Raw genomic sequence first — 21,983 nt, forward strand, 5'->3', positions numbered from 1 at the left:
GTTAAAATGGTAATTTATGTTATGTGTATTTTACCACAATTTTTAAAAAGAAAAAATATCTGGTGATATATTTGCCATCACATCCACAGATAAAATCAACAAAATTCAGAAGTATTTGAACATAACACTACTGAAATATGGGACAGAAAAATCTGGGTAAGCAGTATTTCAAGAGTTAATTCCATAATTATTAACAGTTCTCTATACCTCTTAACCTCAAATTCATCAAAATAAAGCTAGGGGCTTTTTAATAAAGTTTTTTTACTTTTTAAAGAGATGTATGAATAGCTGTACTTTATATATGCTGACTCTTAACAAAGGCCTTCACCATCTCCATAGAGGAGATGGTTATTTCAAACTATAACTTGGTTCTAAAATAAATTGCTAGTTTTTGGAAAACAGGGTCAGAAACCCCATCTCACCTTCCACAGTGGTCTCCTCTCCCGATAAGGGAACACTGAAGCCATCCTCGTACTCTGCAGTCACGTTGACTAAGTACAGGGTCTCTGGCTTCAGGTTATTGAGAATGACGCTGGTGCTTGACGCTGGCTCCACCACTGTGACCTCATCATCCCCTGTAGCGTCCTTGTAGGTGATATGGTACGAAAAAACATTTTCTCCAGCGGGAGACCAGTTAACTTTGAAACTGTAAGAAGTCGTCTCAGAAAACCTAAGATCCTTTGGAGGCACATATGCTATTTAAAAAAAAAAAAAAAAAAAGGACACATTTTAAAATGTTTAGATCTATAAAGCAAAAATGGACCTGATGACTATGTTTCTGAAATGGCTTATGTTCATTGAGGGAATAGTCACTGAGACAAATGTACTGAGTAAATATTCCACACATGACCACTGAGAGAAGGCCTCTCATTTACAGCCCTACCGGGAGGCCTTAATCATTTATCTTGACCGTTCGCAATACTAAGCTACACTGTTTAAAAGATTAACTAAAATTTAATTTGAATTGGGTTTCTAAACCAACAGCAGTAATGGAATGGTCCTGCCCACAACTGGAATATTGAAACAGTAACAGACCTAAAATGAACCCAGCTATATTTTTCCATTAATTCTTGGCAATCAGATATTAACTTTTGGTGGTAGACAGATATTTCAAAGGAATGATTAAGGAACTCTTCCTAACAAAAGAATATTCATTAAACTAAATCATAGGAAGAGCCAATGTTTAAGGCACACTACTGTTCTCAAGGAACATACAATCAAGTTGGAAAGACAGGAGAGTGTGACATTATTAACAAAACAGAGTGGTACCTAAGAACCCCGGATGACTGGAAGTGACAGTAAGTGTTACAGCACTTAAGTGTTAAGCACTTAACAGTTAAGGAGGGCTTGATGAAAGAGATGGGACTTTTAACTGAATGTTGACAAATATAATTTGAACAAATGAAAAAACGAGGATAAGGAATTACAGCTTGGAGGAACGATGCCCAAAATTGGTCCAGGGCAGGGAACACGTAAGAAGAATTCAAAGGTCTAGGATTATGTTCTCATCACCTAGTAGACACTCAACTAGAGGTTGTTGAATTCAATATGACAAATAGGTGTGATAAAGTTGGTGCCCCTTCTTAAGGATCTAGGAGCAAAAACATCTCATGATTCAGGGTAAATAGCTTTTTCACCAAAATATATGATCCGTACCCAGGAAAAAGTCATATCTCAGAGCTAAATAAACTAAGCTCAATATATTTCTATCAGACAGGAAAGTTACTTTTTCCTGGATGTAAAAAGAATCGGAGAAGCATATTATCTACAATTTTAGAACCAAAAATGCTTTGTTCATGAAGAGGCAATTTTGACTTGACGTCTGCTAACCTTTTTTCTTTATAGCTGCCAATTCTTGTTCAATTCTAAGGCAGATAGACTGTGTGAGTTCAAAAGATATTCTCTGAAAAGCATCAAAATCTTCCACTGTGAACACGTGGGTCTCAGCAGGAGGCGAGGCAATAGCTTCTAATTCCGAGCGAACAGCATCCTTCACACCAACTGCAAAGATTTCCACATCCGAATTCCTTAGTTTTATAGCAGGATCTCTGAAAGCATCTGAAGATTTCCCATCAGTGATAAGAATCATGACCTTTGGTACGTTGCCTCTTGAACCCTTGCTAGGCACAAATATTTTCTCTCTGACATAAGTCATCGCTTTCCCAGTGTTTGTAGATCCTCCTCTGTAGGGGAAGGTGTTTATTGCTTCAATTATATCTTCAACTTTGGTGAATTTTTTCAAAGTGAACTCAGTATGAGGATCCCGGCTGTACTGGACAAGACTTATCTGTACCCTATTTGGTGAAATCTCAAAACTTTTTACGAGAACTTCCAGAAAGGCTCTAACTTTAACAAAGTTTGCAATCCCAATGCTATAGGAACCATCAACCAGAAATACGATATCGGCCTTTATATCCACACCACGTGAGCATTCTGTAAAAAGAAAAAAAGCCCATTAGAGTTCAACAAGTATAAATTAATCGTTAAATATAGTTATCTGGTTTTCTTAATAAGCACACTTATTTTAAAGAAAATTGTTGCAAATATTTTAAAACTAAACCTGAACCAGTAAGACATACTGTCAAATGGACTATCACATATACCAAACCCAATGATAGACCTATTCACTTACCCACTTGAACTTTCATTGGCTGAGTCTTCTCCATTATTGAAATGGGTTCACTGGATGTCAGTCCCTTCATGGCAGAAACACTGATCTGGTATTCTGTGTCTGCTGAAAGGTCACGAACACTGAGCATGGTGGTCTGCGGTCCCACACTGAGAGCGTGCTGTCGGCTTCCAACAGTCATTGGTGTAAGAAGGACTTTATAGCCAGTCACTGGGCTAGGAGATGGACTCCAACTTAGCTTAATGTATTTTGATGAGACTTCCGTGGCAACCAGATTTGAAGGAGGTTCAATAACTACAAAGTAACAAGCAGAACAGTGATTAAAAACAGTGAGATGTGGGGGTGCCTGGCTGGCTCAGTTGGAGGAGCATATGACTCTTGATCCTGGGGTCATGAGTTCAAGCCCCATGTTGGGTGTAGAGATTATTTAAATAAATAAATAAACTTGAAAAAAAAAAAAACAATGAGATGCAACCCTTAGGTTTGGTCACTTCTCCTTATCCAAATTAATCATGCATTAGTCAAGAAAAGCTGTCTAATCCCAACTCTCCGCTTTCACCTGTACCCATCCAAAACCAAAAGAGACTCAGTGCCAGATTTTTAGTCAGGGAGCTGAGAAAATTAGGAGAAAAGAAAGTCATTGGAAGAAATTAATAATAAGACATTTGATGCTTAATTCTCTGGGACCAAGATTTTTATTCTGGTTTTGGTATTTTACTTGTTGTCTTTAGGCACTTGATAAATGCTTGTTAAATCAATGACTTACTCAATTCTTTTTCTCTTGTATTGATATTATAAAAACTAAAATATAATCTTTAAAAGACACTTTATAGTACATAAAGAAAGATAAAGGATTCAGCAGCTCTTAAGTGACAGTTCTTATAATTTTAGACAATTTTATTCTCATTTATTTCAAGCCAAGAAAAAACGCTCATCTATGTTCATAATACCACCAAGAGTGACTCGGTGTTTTATAACATGTATAGTAACAAGGTAATATCATCTAAAACATTTCTATCCTTACGCAACATAGAACATAGTCATGTACTTAACAGATAACAAAGTTTTTTAAGATACTTCAGATCAAGTTTTCACACTTTTATATTTGTTGGTGGAATCAACTTCCCAGAATATAGTTCCATTTTTTTTTAATCTGATCCTGCAAGAAGTGGATAATCAAACAGGCACAAGTTTGCTCACAGCCTCCTTAAAAAGGCAGTCAGTTATATGGAGTGCATAAAAATGATATCTAAAAAGTGACGAGTAGTGGGGGCTGGGGGGAAGCAACAGATGTGCCAACTGGATGTCTGGCTAAAACTTCTGAGTAATTCAGAGACAGTACAGGGAAAACAAGTCACTGGCTATGCCAGGAAGAAAGAGAGGCCCCAAGGAACGGGGTGAACACCTGTAATACAGCCCCACGCCTCATACAAGCCGAGTTCAAACAGTGGCAGGATGGACATTTGGTCTATCCTCACACATGCACCCCAGAGAGACAGGTCAACATTAGAATGCTTAAAAGACTAAGTAAAGAGAGGTTAATCAGGGGAAAGTGAGGTGAAGGAGTCAATTTTGTATTCACACAGAGCAAAAGAATCAGACATTAGGCAGTAAAACAAAGTAAAAGGCTTGGAGCCCATGAGGTAATGAGAAGGGGTTCTGAAACAGAATCAGAGCCAGCGAACATTGCCAAAATACTTGGGGTTTGGAGATTAAAGAGTTTATATGACTGAAGACGTAGCTATTTAGAACTTATCTTTAATCACTTGTCAATTCTCAGGCTAAGAGGAGAACAATCATGGAAATTGTGACTTTTGAATGTCCAAAAGGATGTTGATGAAATGTCTTCTGAAATGTCTTTTCTTTCTCCCATGTATTTAGAAGCAATAACTGATAAAAATGGGAAGATTTTCCAGATGTGGAAGGATCAAACTGATCTTTGAAATATTCTTAAAAGCTTTGAAAACATGCAGAGAATGATGATAGAAAACCCTTTTGTTTCACCATTTAACAGAAACTGTGTTCTCATTAGTTGATGTTGCTGAATGCTAAAATACATGTCTTCCCAGCCTGTCCACGCTTACATTGGAGGTTAAGATCATTAAAGCAAGTACCTGGAGAGAATAATTATGGACACTCAACATGCGCAAAATGGTCTCAGAGAAAAAGAGCAAGTCAAAGTTGTCCAAAAAAGATTTTGAAAAACTTTATAATGATATGAATATTTTACTTCATGTTCCACTGGGGGAGCGGGAACAATGCAAATGATATCAACAAGCCAAGTTACTGAAAAACAATATAATGGAGTATACAATTGGAAAATCACTGGAAGATGTGTTTGAGTAAGCGTGCCTACTTTTAGAATACCATAAAGCTATAAGTGCTATCAAATAATGGAAAAGGTTAGCACAGGGGATCCCTGAACAATTCACTCACCTTCTTCTCCGCTAACCAATTCACCAAGTTGTTCATCAACACCGGAGCACACCTGGGAGATGATCTCATTCTGAATATCCACAATTGCATCAAAATTGGCCACGTTGAAAACGTGGTTTAATGAAGGTGTAGAGGCGATTTGTTTGAGTTCTTTTGCATCTGCAGCTTTAATGCCTTCAAAAACAAAAGGACAAGGATATATTGAAAAGAAAAGTGTGCTGGATTAGGGAAGTTCTTTGCTTTCTCAGTCCTTCAAAAATAAAGACATTTGTAAATCCTTCTTTGGTCATAAACCAGAATTGCTTTGCTTCATAACGAATGTGCAACTGTTCAAATGACAAAGGCATTTTATAATTTCACAGAAAGTGACCCCCCAAAAAGGAAAATGAATGGTTGATAAAACAGAGCGGGCTCTCATCCCAACCATGCCATCATTTGTCCCTGCCATCTGTAAAGATAATACTTTTTTCTTCCAGAGTCCTGAATGAGCTGGAACCCTCCAAATTCTTCAAGTATTACATAATATAGGAAACACATAAAAAAAAGCACTTAATGATAATACAAGGAGGACCTTCATTAGAATCATTGGGCCAGCATTCTTTGAAAAGTAGAGGGCTGGCAAAAAATATGAATACCACCTCACAACGCATAGGCTAAGGGAGTTATATGAGAAAAATACATAAGCAGAATTTTTACTCAAAGATGACATGGTTTTACACTACACTATAAAATGCACTAAACACTTCTAATAGCATCCTTCCTTAAGGAATCCTACCTTTCCTCTTGGTAAGCATTAAGTATCGAGGTAGGTCTAAAGTGAAAATACTCAGCCAAACGTGACCTACCCAAGGAGAAAACTTCAACCCCTATATTTCGAAGCTCTCTTGCTGGAATTTCCACTTCATCCTGGGATTTGCCATCCGTAATAATAATTGCCACCTTAGGAAAGCCAACTCTCGCTCCAGCAGATTCCGTGAAAGTATTTTTAATTAAGTAATCAATGGCATCCCCTGAAGTGAAAAAGGAACATGTTCATTCACTCCTTACCACACAATTTTACCAAATCAAAAACCATGTGATTAATTTCAAAATTATTTAACATGTGAAAATTGTGCGATGTTTAATTTCTTCCTCAAACAGGTATTTCATTTATTTTCAACAATAACAAAACTTGTAAAACATACCTGTCATTGTGTTGCCACCTTTGTAAGGAATTTTTTTAATTGCAGCAAGAAGCTCATCCCTTTGGTAGTACTGATTTAAGTTAAATTCCGTCCTGGTATCAGAGCTGTACTGAACAACTCCAACCCTTGTCTTCTCTTCTCCAATGTCAAAAGCAGACACAAGAGCACCAATAAAGTCTAAAATGTACTTAAAATTATTTCTTCCCACACTCCATGAGCCATCCACGAGGAACACTAGATCAGTCCAGGCACTGACAGAGCATTCTGAAATACATTTGTTATATTTTTAAACGATCTATCCATCCTTAACGAATACAAACGAACATTGAAAAACTTAAATCATTTTGTTCATTAGAACATATTCACATTGTTCTTCACCCACAACTGACATGCACAAAAGAATATAACATTTTATTAATAAACACAGACGCATTTTCAGTGCCTTCACTAAGATGCATTTATGGAACTATATGGCTCTAAATTGCTATATATGACATTGTGTAAGAAGAGATAAATAGATACATGACCTACTCTCCAAGAGCATGTGACCGCAGTTTTCATGCTATCAACCTATTTATATAAACGACATCCTTTTCCTCTTTTCTCTGAGTACAAACTACACAAAACATCTGGGAGACATACAAAATGAACAGTGTCTTCATTCCTTGGTATTTAGCAGTAAATACAAAATAATTGCTGTCCTATTCAAGCAGATGTAGTTAAGTGGAAGAAAAGAGAAAGTCCTTTAAAATTCTCCTGCATTTTAAAATGTAATTGTCTAAAGTTTACAGTGAGTTAGTCTAGAGGGTTAATAGAGTCTAAGAGAAGTAAAAAGAAGCATAGGGGCACCTGGGTGGCTCAGTCAGTTAAGTGTCTGCCTTTGGCTCAGGTCATGATCCCAGAGTCCCAGGATGGAGCTCTGGGTCGGGCTCCCTGTTGAGCAGGGAGTCTGCTGCTTCTCCCTCTCTCTCTGACCCTCCCCAACTGCCCCCCCCCATTTCATGCTCTCTTACTCTCTCTCTCAAATAAATAAATAAAATCTTTAAAAAAAAAAAAAAGATGTAAAAAAGAAGCATAAATATGATACAAGACAGCCAAAATATCTATTGTCCTAATTATTGGTGTATTCAAATTTGACATCTAAAACCTACTTTTACAAAACAAAGAGTAGAAAAACACTTCAATTCAAAAGTAAAAAAAGGCACATTATATCTTTAAGTTACTGAAATGCAATGATTGGCTTTTATAAATGAACACCACATCTTTCCTTTTCTCTGCAGTCAGAAGGAAAACAGGCTGATTTTCATGAAAATCTGTATTCGAAAGGCAACACTAAGTGAATTTTCTGAAGATGGTTTGTCCTTGGAGTCAGATGGTGGATAATAAAAGAAATACTTGGCTAGGAAGCGAAGGAAAGGGTCCTAGAAACTTTTGCAAGTTAAATACAAACTGCATGCCGAAATAATTTTTGCACACCATTTAATGGGTCCATTTAAGTCTATTGAATAGTCAATACTTGGTATAATGCTTTGAACCATAAATATCGATGGTTCAGGGAAAATATTAGCATTATAACTGCATACTACAAAGTTCATTTCAGATTATTAGACACCAGAAAGAATGACAAACAGGCATTTGTAGGGAAAAATTCCAGATAAAGGGGCCTTTGTATTCAAATCCTTTTATTGTCCTCGTGGGTCATAAATCCAACCTTTATAAGGTGGCAAATTAGAAGTCCAAGAGACCCCTATAAGGGTCCATCCCAGTAAGTCAGGCAAAGCAATAGAAGACAAAGGAGGCTAGAAATTGCCAAACCTAGACTGAATAAAATTCCTTTTGTTTGGTTATAAGTGTACCAAGGATCACTGTGTATCTTATTTTGTTTGGGGTTGGGCTCCCACTTGTATATTATAAACACTGTAAACAGTGTTTTTCGTGCCTTTTTCTTTTCTAATTTGCCTCCATGATTCTTCGTGGGGGTGAAATAATAATAGAGGTGGTACAAGAATGTATCAGAATGACCAGGGAAGTTGTTTCAAACTGCTTAAGACTCTACTCCCATCTCTTACCCCCTGAGTCCCAGACACCAGCTCCCCAACATAATCTCTGGAAAATGTGATTATGCTTTAGATATGTTAAGAAAGACCCACATGTTACCAGAGATGTCTTACACAGACACTGGAAATGGTGACACTGCCATCAGTGAAAGGCATGGAAATACCCTAGAGGTGAGCATAACATATCCAGAGGTTTGGAAATATATTCTCATGGCAAGAAATTCTTCAAACACAAGGAGGGCATCTCTCTGGTGTTCTAGCTTTATATTCCTCATATATTCCTATTACTATTGATTTGTCTTTGAGAAATAAGTTAAATCTAGTGGTGAGCTCTGTTTCTCACCTACTGCCAAAATCCTGCAAAAAAAAAAAAATGTGGATACACACCAATTCACAGTTTACTCCCAGTAAAATGAATAAATTTAGTAAATAGAATGAAAAATTGACTAGAAATTCAGAAGGTAGGTAGTATAACTGTTGAGTCATATATTACTATTATATTGTCTGATTTCTTCTAGATAACACCAATAGAAATTAATATGGGAATAAAATCAAAGTATGCATATAGTTGGAACATCTCCTTTATATTACATTTGGGACTTCTATAAATCCAAACAAAAATATTAAGGGAAATACTTACTTTGTATCTCTGGTTTTCCAGGTTTCTTCTCACCTGGCTTTGTGGGACCACCTGTTTGAACTGAGTCAAAACCGGATTATTACAAAGAAATGAACCCCTACAAATACTTCCTTAAAAAAATATAAGTATATTGTTTTCTACCACTGTCTTTCAAATGTATGATACATGCCCAGATGCTCAGAGAATACTGCCAAATAAGCAATGCCTTGCACACAAATTATTTTTAGTGAGATTTTAGATATATTTCAAGAGACACGGACATTGTTGCCTGGCAAAGTTTAATGTTTTAATAGTTTTCACTCATAACATTCCTGCTGCTTCCCAAGACCAGGATTATAAATCGAGAATGAATTATTAACATCCACAAATGACTAATATCATAGAAGAATAGTTAATAGTGATATAAAGTAACTGCATAACAGATTAAATCTGAGAGCTGGAGAAATCTTCTGCAAAATAAAAAGCATAAAGGTACTTTATATGTGTCCTTACTTGTTAATTGTCCTATAACTGGTACACTTTCTTCTACTTCATCATATGAAGTGATTGTCACCACATACTCTATTTCAGGTATAAGGTCTGATAATAAAGTTTCAGTGGTACTAGCTGCAAGGGTAAATTCTTTAGTGGGCCCATCTGGAAATATAGAAAGGAAAATATGAATGCAATAAAATATCTTTCACATATAACATGACACAATATAATGTAATTTCCAGATATACTCAAAATCTAAGAAATTAAATATATATACATTTTTTCAGAACATCCAAACACTATCTTCTTCTATCTTCTGAAACCAAAACTTTGAAATTCTACAAATGGACTGGCATAGGCTTTACTTATGATAATCATATTCAATATCTGTTTGAGGACTCAAGGATTCCTCTGGAATAAAGATACCCCAGAATATCAAACCAAAATCTCCCATTGTTTCCGAAGGTGAATGGTAGTAATAAAATTATTTCATAAATGAGACAGAAAACAGAAAATCATTTAATTTTAAATTATGTGCTGGAGGAGAGTGAAGAAAGGCAAATAGGGGATGAAAATCAACTCAAGAACAGCAAACACTATAGGTTAAAATCAAGCTGCAGTAGAAAGCAGTCTGTGTGGAAGCAATGCATTCTCCATCCTCAAATGGTTGCATACATTAATGGATAACCATAGTCTCCTGAATTGACTTAACTAGATAGCAAACATTTCAAAATACAGTGTACCGGGTTTATACTTATATATTGACAATTATGTACTCCCTTCCAGATTATATTCATTCTTAATTCAATCGGGAAGCATTAGTTCCTAGGGACTAAGTGCCTGCTAGGATTTTTAATTATATTAAATTTTCATCAAAACAGAAATAATCAAGAAAAGTAATGGGTAGTATAATAGAACCCTGAGAAACACTCCTGGTTTAAGTGTGGAGCATGCAGAACCAACCAGGGCCCTCGCCGGACAAGACACCAGGGTTCTACTGGGTTGGGGGGTCTCAGTGCCAGTTTGGTGAGTATAGGAGTCAGTAATTTCTAACACATGGAAACTGATAGAACTGTTTTTCAACAGATTTTTGCTTTGGAATAAATGAATGCATTAACTGAAAGTGCATTTGGGGAGAAAAGATTCAAAGAAGAAAAAGTAAATTCTTGACCCCTTAAGTTCCCAGATCCTACTAAAAAAATTTTTTTCCTAATTCCTTGAGAAATTAGCATTTTAAATCACTAGTATTTTTAGAGGCCATAAATATTTAAACACAGCTGTAGTGATAAATTATGTTGACATCATCCTTCTCTACTATCGGCCAGATAAGACTTCTTCCTACCACCTGGCCAGTGCTAGTGGAAATGGTTATTTTCCCATTCCATGTTAAAACTAAAAGTTAATCAACAGGGATTAGTTCTCCACACTTGGGCAACATCATAAACACTGTAAAATAACTCCTGAAAACAACCAAAACAAGGTGTTTTTTGTTTTTCAAAGACTCTCAGCCTAGGATCTGTGGGAATCCCCCCAGCTAAAGTAAATTCTTGTCTTCCATCATAGCAGCTCACCATTATTCCAGAATAACGTTTCCTGAGTACTGAACTGTGTAGGACACTGGGTAAGGCATAACAACTCACTTCATCACTTGACACATTAAATATTAAAAAGACAAACTCAAGAAGACTATCAGGAAGTGAGAATTCTTTTTTATAAAATCAAAGATTACCAGCAATATTCTGATCAAGCAAAAAAAAAAAAAAGTCCACTTTTAATAACAGCAGCTTAGCACAGTGAACCATTTTAATAAAGCTCAACATTACAAAAATATAATAGTGAGTACTAGGTTGGAAATCCGGAGACCTGAGTTCACCAAATACCTGGTGACATTGGCTAAAGTCCTAAGGTTTTCTCAATTTCAGCTTTCTCATATTGAAATGCGAGGAGGGGAGAAGACTGGATTTTATCATCTATGATGTCTTTGTTTTAAACCCCAACATCTCAAAACTTACCTGTTGTAGGGTCCACTGTTATTCTGTAACCCACAATTGGATCAGCTGGTCTTGCCCATGACATATGAACAGTATTTTCATCTATTATTTTAAAATTCAAGTCTGAAGGTGGGTCAACTGCAAAAGAGAGAGTTGATATCAATTACATTTTCCAATGTCACAAAATGGTCAATTTAATCAATAAAGAATTGTGTCCAGCAAAGCTTACTAAAATTGTCTTTGCATAAATTTGTTTCCAACAAATATAGAAGATATCTTGTTGGATAAGAATAAAATTAAAAGCTGACAAGCTATGACAAAACATCAGAGAGTATACATATTACAGAAGACAGCACAAAACACTTTTGATTCTTGAGTTGCTAGGTCATCCAAGAATGGCCAGCAAAATCAAGCATAATAGAAACATATTTGGATACAAGTACATACAAGTACAATGAAATCACAGATAATAACCACATATGCAAACAATTCACATAACAATTAAAGGGATCTCAATACATGCTGAGAGCATTTTGAATAAGCATGCCAAATCACAACCTGCTTATGACCATAGAAGTTAATTTAGAACATTGATATAGTACTTTTTTCCCATAATATGGAAAAGAATGAAAGTTGGTTTTGGTTCATTCTCTGCATCATTGTCTCATTAATTTTGTTTGATAAATCTCAATCTGTGCAGAGATGAAATTTAATGAAGGGGAGGAGTCATGGGAAATTTAGCACTGTTATGTTGCACAAGGAAATATACATTTAAATGTATATTCACATTCACATGGACAAATATTCAAAAATAGTAATAAGGGAGGTTAATAAAAGTATATATACAGATGTTTATAAAACTAATATTCGGCCTGTTTACACCAATATGCTGTATGTTTGCAGGGTGTAAACCAACACTGTTATTTCCCTTTGCAGCAGGTATACTCCATACTAGAAGTGGCATTTTAGATTAAAATGCCAGTATGGTCCTTTACAAAACGATGGTTAATTATGAAAAGACAACATCAAACCATATATTTATGGACATTTATTTACAGAACTTAAAGAAAACAGTGAAGAAGAATCAGGGATCTGAAGACATGACTGTGCATAAAAACTTGGAGAAGTCAATGACAGGAATAATTGAAAAGTACAGAAAGAAATAGTTTACATACAAAACTATACAGCTTCATGCATGTGTCAATGAAATGTTGACTTGTTTTTAGTTTCCCACAATGAACGAAAGCCTCCATGTACAATAGTCATTACACAAAGACGTTTCAGAAATATTTTATAATGATATTCTCTCTGCAATGTTCATGCCTCATCATGCAGCATTGTACTGACTCACTGTCAGTGCATGGTCAATGCATTATAAATTACTATTCTTGAAGTAGGTCAACAAAGTAAGATGACTTTCAGCCATCCTCTTCTGAAAGTATTTAAGTCTAAAAGTATTCCTTGTGAGTCAGATTCTTTGCATCTCTTTTGAGGGATTACAATCTCCTTTTAGATTTTCATAGAGGTCAATTGAAATACAGTAGTAGCTTTGAGACATGAGTCACAGAATTTAACTGGGGTTAGGGATTTATGTAATATTAATAGCACGTTTTAATGGAAATAAAACAAATTAAGCAAACATTTGCTTTGATAAACTGCTGCTTCCCACTGTAGGAGATGGCTTTTTATTTTCATTGGATATACTAGCAGTGGAATGAATGTTATTTTCTTACCATCCATACACAGGCAGTGAGATTAGACTATTAATCTACATGCATAGCTTAATTATTCAACATTCTGCTGTCTGTAATCATATTGCAAGGTTTAACTGGAGTCATCACTTAGTATAACAAGCATGCAACAAATGTTAATAGAACAAGAGGTATTAAGAATATCATTATAAAATATTGTTCCAGTAGCAATGGCTCAGGACAAATTTAATGCAAAGGCAGACACAACCGGCCTGAGCATGCTTTTAAAAATAAAATCAGTACATGGAAAAACAGTACCACCAACCTTGCAAGGAAATTGACCTGAAGCAGCAGACATTAGGTTAAAACTGCTGAAGGGCAGCAGCGGCCCACCTTGTTGATTTCCAAATGACCAGGATTCCAGAAAAACTGAAAAATTGACTGTTGGGAAAAGTCTTTAACAGAGGATTTTAAGGTGTTCATAGAAACTCAGATGTGGTACTTGGGAATCAAAAGAAGGAAAGAACGGCCAACTAGCATGTGTACAAGAGAGAGCCCACTCCACTTTTCTTCCTGCTACTTTCATCACATGTGAAACCTTTCAGGCTTGCCACTCCATTTATACATTTTTGCTTATTTGTTTCAAAAAAAAAAGATAACAAGGAAGGTGTGAGTATGGACCCAGGTCAACTTGAACCAACGCAAAACATATTTGCATTAATTTTGAAAATCTTTTCTTTTGCATAAAAATAATTCACAACTGCCATTGCATTGTCACAAGCAGTGTCTATGTTCCCTGAGACAATGCAGATGCCAGAATATTTCAATTACGAGCTATCTACAATGGATTATGACTGCAGAGAGCCATAGTTGCATACAATGAGAATCTGAACCAAGAGAAATAGATTTCAAATTATAAATAAATAATATAGCAATCAGATATATACTCAAAAAACCTGAATACCGATAATGAAAAGACTAAAATTTTAAGTGCTCATAACTCTAGTAGTTTTGATCTCCCATTTAGGAATAGTGCTTTTCCTTATCAATAAGCTATGCTAGGAAAACTACATTCTGGTGATATTTTTGTTACATAAATTGGCTTTTTAGGAATGATGATTATAGCTAGCATTTTCTGAGTGTCTACTATACAATAGGCAGAGTACGAGTCACTTTGTATATTGTCTCTTTTTCTTCTCATAACAATCCAGCATAAGGTGCCCTGTTATCCCTGTTTCACAATGAGTCAGTGAAATTCAGAGTAACACAGCTAATAAGCAGCAAAACTTTGATCCTATAGTCAGACTCCAGAGCATTCTCTTTCTTTCAAAGAGAAATAGTTGAGTGAATGACTAACTTTAGAAAGCAATATTTGTACATTGGTGCCTATATACCTACATATTTTTCTACTCTATAAAAAACATTATTTGATGCCTGTTCAATAATAAATATGTGGTATTCAGATATTTCCAGTTCAGGTATAGATAGAATTTGACAAATTAACTTTACACACTTTTTTTTTTAATCTTAAGTATCTATCTTGATATGTATTTTATAAAACAATTTTTTCATTATGGCAACCAAAAGGAAGTTTACCAACCATGCAGAGATGAATGGGTGGATGGAAAGATGGACAGATAGGAGAATAGTCTAATAAGTTTTGGTAACATATAAAATATGTTAAAGAGAAACCAAAACATACTACCAAAATATCATCTTGATGAACTAATAAGACCTTTTAGTCTGATCTTTGTGATAACACTGGAAAGGATACTACTCCACCATCAGAGACCTTTAAAAGTATGCAAAGAGTGGCTTTACTCTATGCTATCAACATTAATTTATACCTTCCATCCAAAGCTAATGTAAGTTTAATGATCTTTGCCATGATATATTCATTTCATTTGTGTTTATAAGATACCAAAAATAAAAAGTTGATATTTTAAACAAGTGATGGATTATTCTGTACACATTACAAAATGTGTTCTTTCATGGTTGACCAGTTTTCAAGCAAGAAGCACAGTGTAGGCAAACTAGTACTAAAGCAGGACGAGAAAACCTCCGCATCTGTACCTTGTCCTCGAATAACCACATTGGCTGACTGAGTTATTCAGCCTCTCTTCCTCATTTTCCCATTTGCAAATGAGAAAATTAGGTGATCTATAAGGACACAGGGGTGCCAGTTGAAATTTTGAAATGCCCCCCAATGTTTCCAAGAAATTTTCTTTCTGTCCCCAGAAAGGCCGTGGCCACAAATTTTGTTGGCCCTTCACAAGCTCGTGGGATTACTTAGTTGGTAGTGATCACCCAAACTGTGCTGTCCAATATGGGAACCACCAGCCACATGGGGCTATCAAGCACTTGAAATGTGGCCAGTTCAAAATGAAACACACTGCAAGTGTAAAATACACACCGAATTTCAAAGACTTACTACAAAATTGTAAAATATCGCAGTAAAAATGTTTATATTGATTACATGTTGAAGTGATAACACGATGGATATGGTGGGTTAGGTTAAATATACTATAAAGAGTAATGTTTCCTGTTTCTTTTTCATTTTTTAATGCGGCAACCAGAAAATTTCAAGTTACACATGTGGCTTGCTTTTGTGGCTTACGATATATTTCTTTTTGACAGTAGCAAACTAGAGAATAAGGCCAAAAAACAAAAATCCCATTAAAATATAATTATTAAATGCTAACCCTAAGGAGGTGGGAGACAAAAAAGACACAGCTGAAGAAAGCAAAAGTAAGAGCTGCGCCAGATTGAAAAGATAAAATGTGAGAAATACGGAAATAATCGGTAATGTAGACAGTAAAATGTTCTCTTCTTTCTACTACTGCTGTATAGTTGACACACAATGTTAAAATGTTCTTTTTAACTGCACTTTGCTAACCAGCCATTATCCAATTGAGAATTGATTTTTTTTTCCACTTACATCATTTCCAACCTGATTCTTTTCCTAGGAATTCTCAAATCTTTCTGATTTTCAAATAACTATTTCCTTAATGAGCAATAAATAGGCCACTTCAGTGAATTATCTAAAAATATCTTTAGTAGGGCTTCCAGAAGCTCCTCAAATAAAATTCCTTCCTAACAACGACACAGAGAGGAACATTAGAGGCCACCTTGTCTGACTATTACTTCACAGAGGCCACTCTGAAATCCTGGGCATTCGCACAGGAGTGGTCAGAGAAGAAGAGCAGCAAGTTTCTGTCACTTTTCTAAGCAGGCCACAAATTGTGGAGCCTCTCTGTTTTTCCTAATCTTCATTTTGTTTTTTTTGTTTGTTTGTTTGTTTTTGGTACCTGCCGTCCTGAAGTGGAAAATCAAGCACAACAGAAAGTTTTTAAAAATCTCAGTGTTGTCATGAAACAGCTCTCCTTTCCCACAACCTCTAAAAAGGTACCACCCACCCCGGCACTCCCACAGCTGCCCCTCGCATTTCTCCCTTAACTCTATCCGGGGCATTTTTATTGGGGGAAAAATAAAATAAGATGTCTGTTACTGCATTACCCGATTTACCTTGCAGAACAGTAACTCTAGTTGTCGAATGATACTTGAGGGAACACAGAAGCGCTCACTAGGTTAATACACAGAAATAACTTTTTAAATAAATACTGAGAAATTAGGGCATCAAGTGCACACAACAAAAAGAATAAGGTGAGGTTGAAAATCTCGCAAAGGTCCTTCATTTTCTACATGGCGGAGCCCTTTTGCAGACCTGGGGATCACGCCACCCATGCATGTCCCAGCCCCTGACAGACACCACTCGGGTCTCATGCGAGAGGGAAGTGGGAGGGACGGAGAGCCTGGCTTGCGGGGTGCCCACTTGCTTCCTGGGTTGGAAACCTTGGTGCAGTGAGTCTGCGCGGGGCTGGGCCTGAGCCACGTTCCTCCGAGCCCCGCAAACCAAACAGGGACAGCAGTGACCCCGGGCCACGAGAACACATTCGGGGTCCGGATCTCTGCTTGCCACCCACCCCCTAAGCGGTTTGGCTGCCACCTCATTCTCCTGCACCGTGCGCCTAAACGACTGAGCTCCCCACAAAACACGCAGAGGCGCAGAGCCGGCACTGTTGGAGTCCTTTATTTCATGCCGTCCCCGAGGTCGCAGCCCCGAGCCAGATGGTGAACAGCCACGCGAGCGAGCGCGCCCGCGTTCCGGGGCTCCCGGGAAGCACCAGGACGCGTCCTGTTCGTAGAGCCGGGTGCAGCTGTCGCCCCCTCCCGGACGGCTGGTCCTCTCGGAAGGCAGCAGTGTAGGTGGCAGTGTGGACAGCACACCGCAGGGATAAGCGCAAGGAGACCACACAGCACTGTACGGAATGGATTAAGCAGAATACGAAAGAGCTGGACCTGAGTGCTGGAAAATGGACAGACCTCAGGAGAAGGGAGCGTTTCTCTTAGAGTAGAGAAACATCCGGAGAAAACACGAAGTACAGGGAAAACAGAGCAAGCAACAGTGGCAAGATCGTTTGCTTTTTCCTTTCTAGAATTCTGCATTGTCACTGAGAGAGGGGGAAGGAAGAGCGTTTTACCTTCTGCCTCAATGGAAGACAGGAGCAGGGCCGCGCCCAGGGCGGCAAGCGCTGGGGGAAGCCTGGTCCGCATGCTCGGCCTCCGAGCTCACAGCCACATGAAGGGATCTGCGGGAGGAAGCAGTGACCGTATCAAAACCGGGTCGGGGCAGGCCTGGAACCAGGTTAGAACTGGAGGCTGGACCCGGGCCAGGACCCGACCAGATCTGCCTTAATATCCGCAGGGCCCAGCCTAGCATAGAATGGGCCTATTGTGGAGCCCTGGAAGTCAAGTTCATCTATCACAGTTTAATCATGGCACTAGGAGGGATTTCAAGTTTAAAGAGGGTCCTGTTTTCCTGGAGGTGGGTCCTGCTTAGCATCCCCGGGTGACGGCCTTACCAGGCCCCACATGACTTCATCCTGCCTTGGTGATGGCTAATTCAGAGGTCATTTTATCCCTGACTCAACTAAATGTCTCTTCCAGCTGGGGATTTTACTTGGCCGGCAGCTTTTTCCTAGCTGCTGAACTCTTTAGGTAACTGTACTTTAGTGGTCTCTGGGTAATTTGGAAAGTATAATAAACTCCTTTTCTCTTTTTTTTTTCTTCATTTTGTTCTGCCTACAAATATGCAGCTCTTTAAAATCTGAAATGGATTATACAGAAATATGTAAGGCCCAACTGAAACCTGACCCTACTGCTAGCTGCTTTGTCTTCGCATCTGATAAATCCTTTACCCAAGATGAGGGGAAAACAACTCTAAGATACATTAAAAAAAAAAAAAAAAAAAAAAAAAAAAAAAAAAAAAACAAGCTATAGAAGAGACAAAAAACACTCTTGTCTGTTTTCCCAAGATATTTTTTATAAAAATTCTCAGTAACAATATTTTCATTTAACTTATTTTCACTTCACTTATTCCAGAAGATTACAGATTCCAGAAGATTACAGGTATATATGCTCCACAGGAGAATATGTTCTATTCTGATTTTTCCTGATTCTGTAACTAGGTTATTAATTCCTTAAAGACAAAGAGTCTTATTCATCTTTTGTGACTCCCAGCACACAGTAGGTGCTTAATCTATCTTGGCAGAAGGGAATCTTCTAAAATATTCTGAGGTCAAATCCAGAGACAAAAGCTACTAGCAATGAACTGAACTGGGAAGCTGCCAGGGGCAAAACATAAGAAGAGAGTTGACTGTGAAGTACATAAATTATTGTAAGGCAACATACGAGGCCGCTTTAAAAATGAAGTCCTGCTTGGGAATCCAAAAATGAGCCAAAGGTCGAGCCCTCTTTGAGAAAAGAAACTGACAAGCTCCAACCATGCCCTTCCAAATTATTGGCAAAATGTATTAGGACATCTTTCCTCGCCTGAGTGTAAATTGCATTTTAAACGTCTGAAGAGCAGGCGTGCCAAATTGCCCAGAGCTCCTTTTTATGAAGCCAAGATTAAAATGTTGGCGCTGCTCTGAAGATTCAAGGGCTCCAGCGATTTCTTTCTTCCTAATTAACAGCTGTTTGACATTTCTAACCTTCTTCTACCATCAGTGAAAAGCAGGAGGTGAGACTGGCCTATTGTTCCCATCGGCTGGCCTTAACTTTGCTACAATAATTTCCAACTCAGTTGGCAGTCGTGCTCGCGAAAAGTTAAAGGCTGACAATCGACCCATCAAAAAGCTCTGTGCAGACTTTTTTTTTTAACCTTGAACTCTGCATAAAAACCGTACCGTGGAAGCTCTTTTGTCTGGGTCTAGAGCGCCACCTATTGGCTGCCTGACTCAGAAGCAAGAATGAATCCTGTTGCGTCGGGGTATCAGAACCTAGTCAGTTCTACCAGCCCGCCAGTCATTCCGTCCATATGTTTAAAAGAAAAAAAAAAAGTTTTCTCTCCTTTTAGTCAAAACATTTATGTGAATGCTTAGCTCAATGCTTCATTGAACATTCTCAGACATAAATGTCGGAAAGCGGCCGCCCCTACGTGTCAGCGAGGATTCCCTCACTTCACCCTCATGAATGAAAATGAGTCAGTTGCGGAGGAGAGGGTGCGGGGGGAGGTCCTAAGGGATTGGTCTCCTTCCACCAACTTGCCCCCTCCCCCACCCCGCTGGAAAAGACCAATTCTTTAACTCCCGCGTCCAGTTAAAAAAGAAAATTGCGCTTCAAAAAAGAAAATTGCACGTCCCCCAACCCCGCGGAGTTCCTCCAGATTCCTTGCGAGTCACCTATCGCCTCTTTTACCCACTGCGACCTTGACATTAGTTAGCCGAGGGCGAGTTTACCGCTCTTTTCCTTCCTTGCTCCATCCTTCCCCAGTGCTCCAGCATACTTTAGGTCACATAGTCCAGGCTGAGGTGGGAGGGGGGGAAAGGGGTCCTGGAACGCCCCGAATGGGTCAACTTTCCCTAAGGACACTCGATTTGGGGTAACTTTTTGCTCCCTGGCTTCGGGTTTCCGCTCCATAAATGAACCCGGCGCCCCCAAGCTCTCTGATCTTTACACTGTGTAGGATTTAGGATGGAAACTACTTCAAAGGTTCCACGGACCCCGAGTAGGGCCTCGACCAATGCACTAGGGAAGAGGTCAGGAGGGAGGGGGAGCTTTCTCCAGAAGTTGAGAACGTCTGCCAAGGCTCAGTCTCCTAGAGCTGAATTAACCCACCACCTCAGATGCTCTGCAAAGCGAAGGAGCCGGAACACTCGACTAGGAATCTGTCTCAAGATGCCACACACACCCGCGCAGCTTCGACAAGCTGCAGAGCACTCAGCCGGCGCTCCAAAGAATTCCGCGCCATGCGTCACTAAAATACCTCCTCAGCGCCGGGGCTGCAACACCGCACCCCCGGGAAAGCTACAGCCAAGAGATAACGAGGTGGCCACAGAACCTGGGGCACCCTTCATTGAAACCGACAGCATCTATAGATGAAATTCCTCTACAAACAGAAGCACTGAACAGGGTGTTTTACATACACAGCCGCCCTGCACAGCTCTTTTTAAAAGCTACAATTCCTACTCCCTCAAAGATAAAATGAATCACAGAACCGCAGGATACCCGTCAGACTCGGGCACAGCTCCACTCTTACGAGTCCAAACGGCTCTCGTCCGCGATCCTTAAGGGCTTAGGGCAGAGCAAGGAACCGGCTAGAAGCAAGTTTCCTTAGTTATCTTTGTGAGGTATGGGGTAAGGGAAAATGGCTAGAAGCCGGACCAACCTGAGGCGGTGGTGACCGAGGTAGCGGCGGCGACAGCGGCTTCCCGGCGTCTAGAAGCCGGGGCTCGGTGTGACCCCCGCACGCCCAGGCAATTGGCGCCGCGCTCGAGGAGCACCTGGCTGCTGCCGGGAGCTGGGCAGCGGCAGGGCCACCGAGGAGGCAAAGAGGGTGAGGATCCCAGGCGGAGCGGCAGACGCGGCAGAACCCGCGGAGACTGCCCGGGACCGCAGCTGCCCGCGCGCGGACGCGTCTGCGACGGCTCGCCTTCGTCGAGTGGGAAGAGGCTCCGCGCCGCGGGCTACTTAATAGAGGGCTGTTCCCAGCTCTCAGTTTACTCGGTTACGAAACGCCTGAAAAGGTGGACGGCTGCCACGGGGTGATGTATGCTCCTCCGGCGGTGAAGGAGGTCTACTTTTGGGAACGTGTGCATACTTCCAGCATTCCTTCGGCGTGAGGTGGCGATCCCCGTAGTAGCAGTGCCCCGCCGGCGAGGGGGGAGGGATGCAGGGAGGGGGAGGAGGAAGCGAAGAGGGGGACAGCCGCAGTCGGGTTCACTGCCAAGGGAAGCCGCGCACTCCTCCCCTTGGGGCGTGCTGGAGAGCTCGGGTTTCCCTATCCTTGAGATCTTCTTTAATGAATTTATTTTTCCTAAATTAAGAACAATAGGAGGGAGGGAAGCGACTCTCTTATATTTAGAACTGCAAGAATGTGTGACCGACCCCACTCCACCCTAGCCCCATCCCCCATCATCACCACCTACACTTTTCTCCCCCTCCGTCCTGGGTGCACTTAAAACCGATTTACAGGGTTTCCATTAACTAACTGTCTGTGCACGCGGCGCGCCTTCTGTCTTTTTCAATCTCCGAGCGGCTATTGGAAACCGGTACAGCAGCCCGCACGGGGCTCAGCGACGGGATGGCTTTCCCAGTCCTGTCTTGCTTCCCTGATGCTTTGGGACGGAACTGAGAGGCTTAATTTGAGCCGAGGGAGGGCGAGGGACGCAATGAAACCTAGGGCTCCTCAGAACAAGAAGCCGCTAGAGAACAAGTTGCAATCACGGTAGAGACCGTGAGCATAAGATGACCCCTGGCAGAAGCTTTGGACCAAAACTTTGCCCTTAAAACCCCGCGGGGTCAAGGAGACGAATGAAAT

At 39.6% G+C, this 21,983-nt stretch overlaps 1 protein-coding gene across 3 annotated transcripts in view; it reads right to left on the reverse strand.

The window, feature by feature from the left end:
* COL12A1 (collagen type XII alpha 1 chain) overlaps positions 1 to 21,301 on the reverse strand; it is a 114,602-nt gene extending 93,301 nt beyond the window's left edge. For 2 of the 3 annotated variants that reach the window (XM_057304041.1, XM_057304042.1), the window contains exons 1-11: positions 20,832 to 21,301; positions 17,644 to 17,751; positions 11,433 to 11,549; positions 9,439 to 9,582; positions 8,947 to 9,006; positions 6,250 to 6,513; positions 5,911 to 6,075; positions 5,066 to 5,239; positions 2,633 to 2,923; positions 1,831 to 2,433; positions 423 to 695 (exon numbers count right to left, since the gene is read on the reverse strand). In XM_057304041.1, coding sequence (XP_057160024.1) covers positions 423 to 695; positions 1,831 to 2,433; positions 2,633 to 2,923; positions 5,066 to 5,239; positions 5,911 to 6,075; positions 6,250 to 6,513; positions 8,947 to 9,006; positions 9,439 to 9,582; positions 11,433 to 11,549; positions 17,644 to 17,716 — 2,164 coding nt within the window. In that variant the 5' untranslated portion in view covers positions 17,717 to 17,751; positions 20,832 to 21,301. The remainder of the gene's footprint in view (positions 1 to 422; positions 696 to 1,830; positions 2,434 to 2,632; positions 2,924 to 5,065; positions 5,240 to 5,910; positions 6,076 to 6,249; positions 6,514 to 8,946; positions 9,007 to 9,438; positions 9,583 to 11,432; positions 11,550 to 17,643; positions 17,752 to 20,831) is intronic. The other variant, XM_057304043.1, reaches the window with a different exon arrangement.
* Positions 21,302 to 21,983: the final 682 nt, after the last annotated feature.

The sequence above is a fragment of the Ursus arctos genome, unplaced genomic scaffold, assembly GCF_023065955.2.
Source record: "Ursus arctos isolate Adak ecotype North America unplaced genomic scaffold, UrsArc2.0 scaffold_29, whole genome shotgun sequence".
In the NCBI taxonomy this organism is placed as follows: domain Eukaryota; kingdom Metazoa; phylum Chordata; class Mammalia; order Carnivora; family Ursidae; genus Ursus; species Ursus arctos.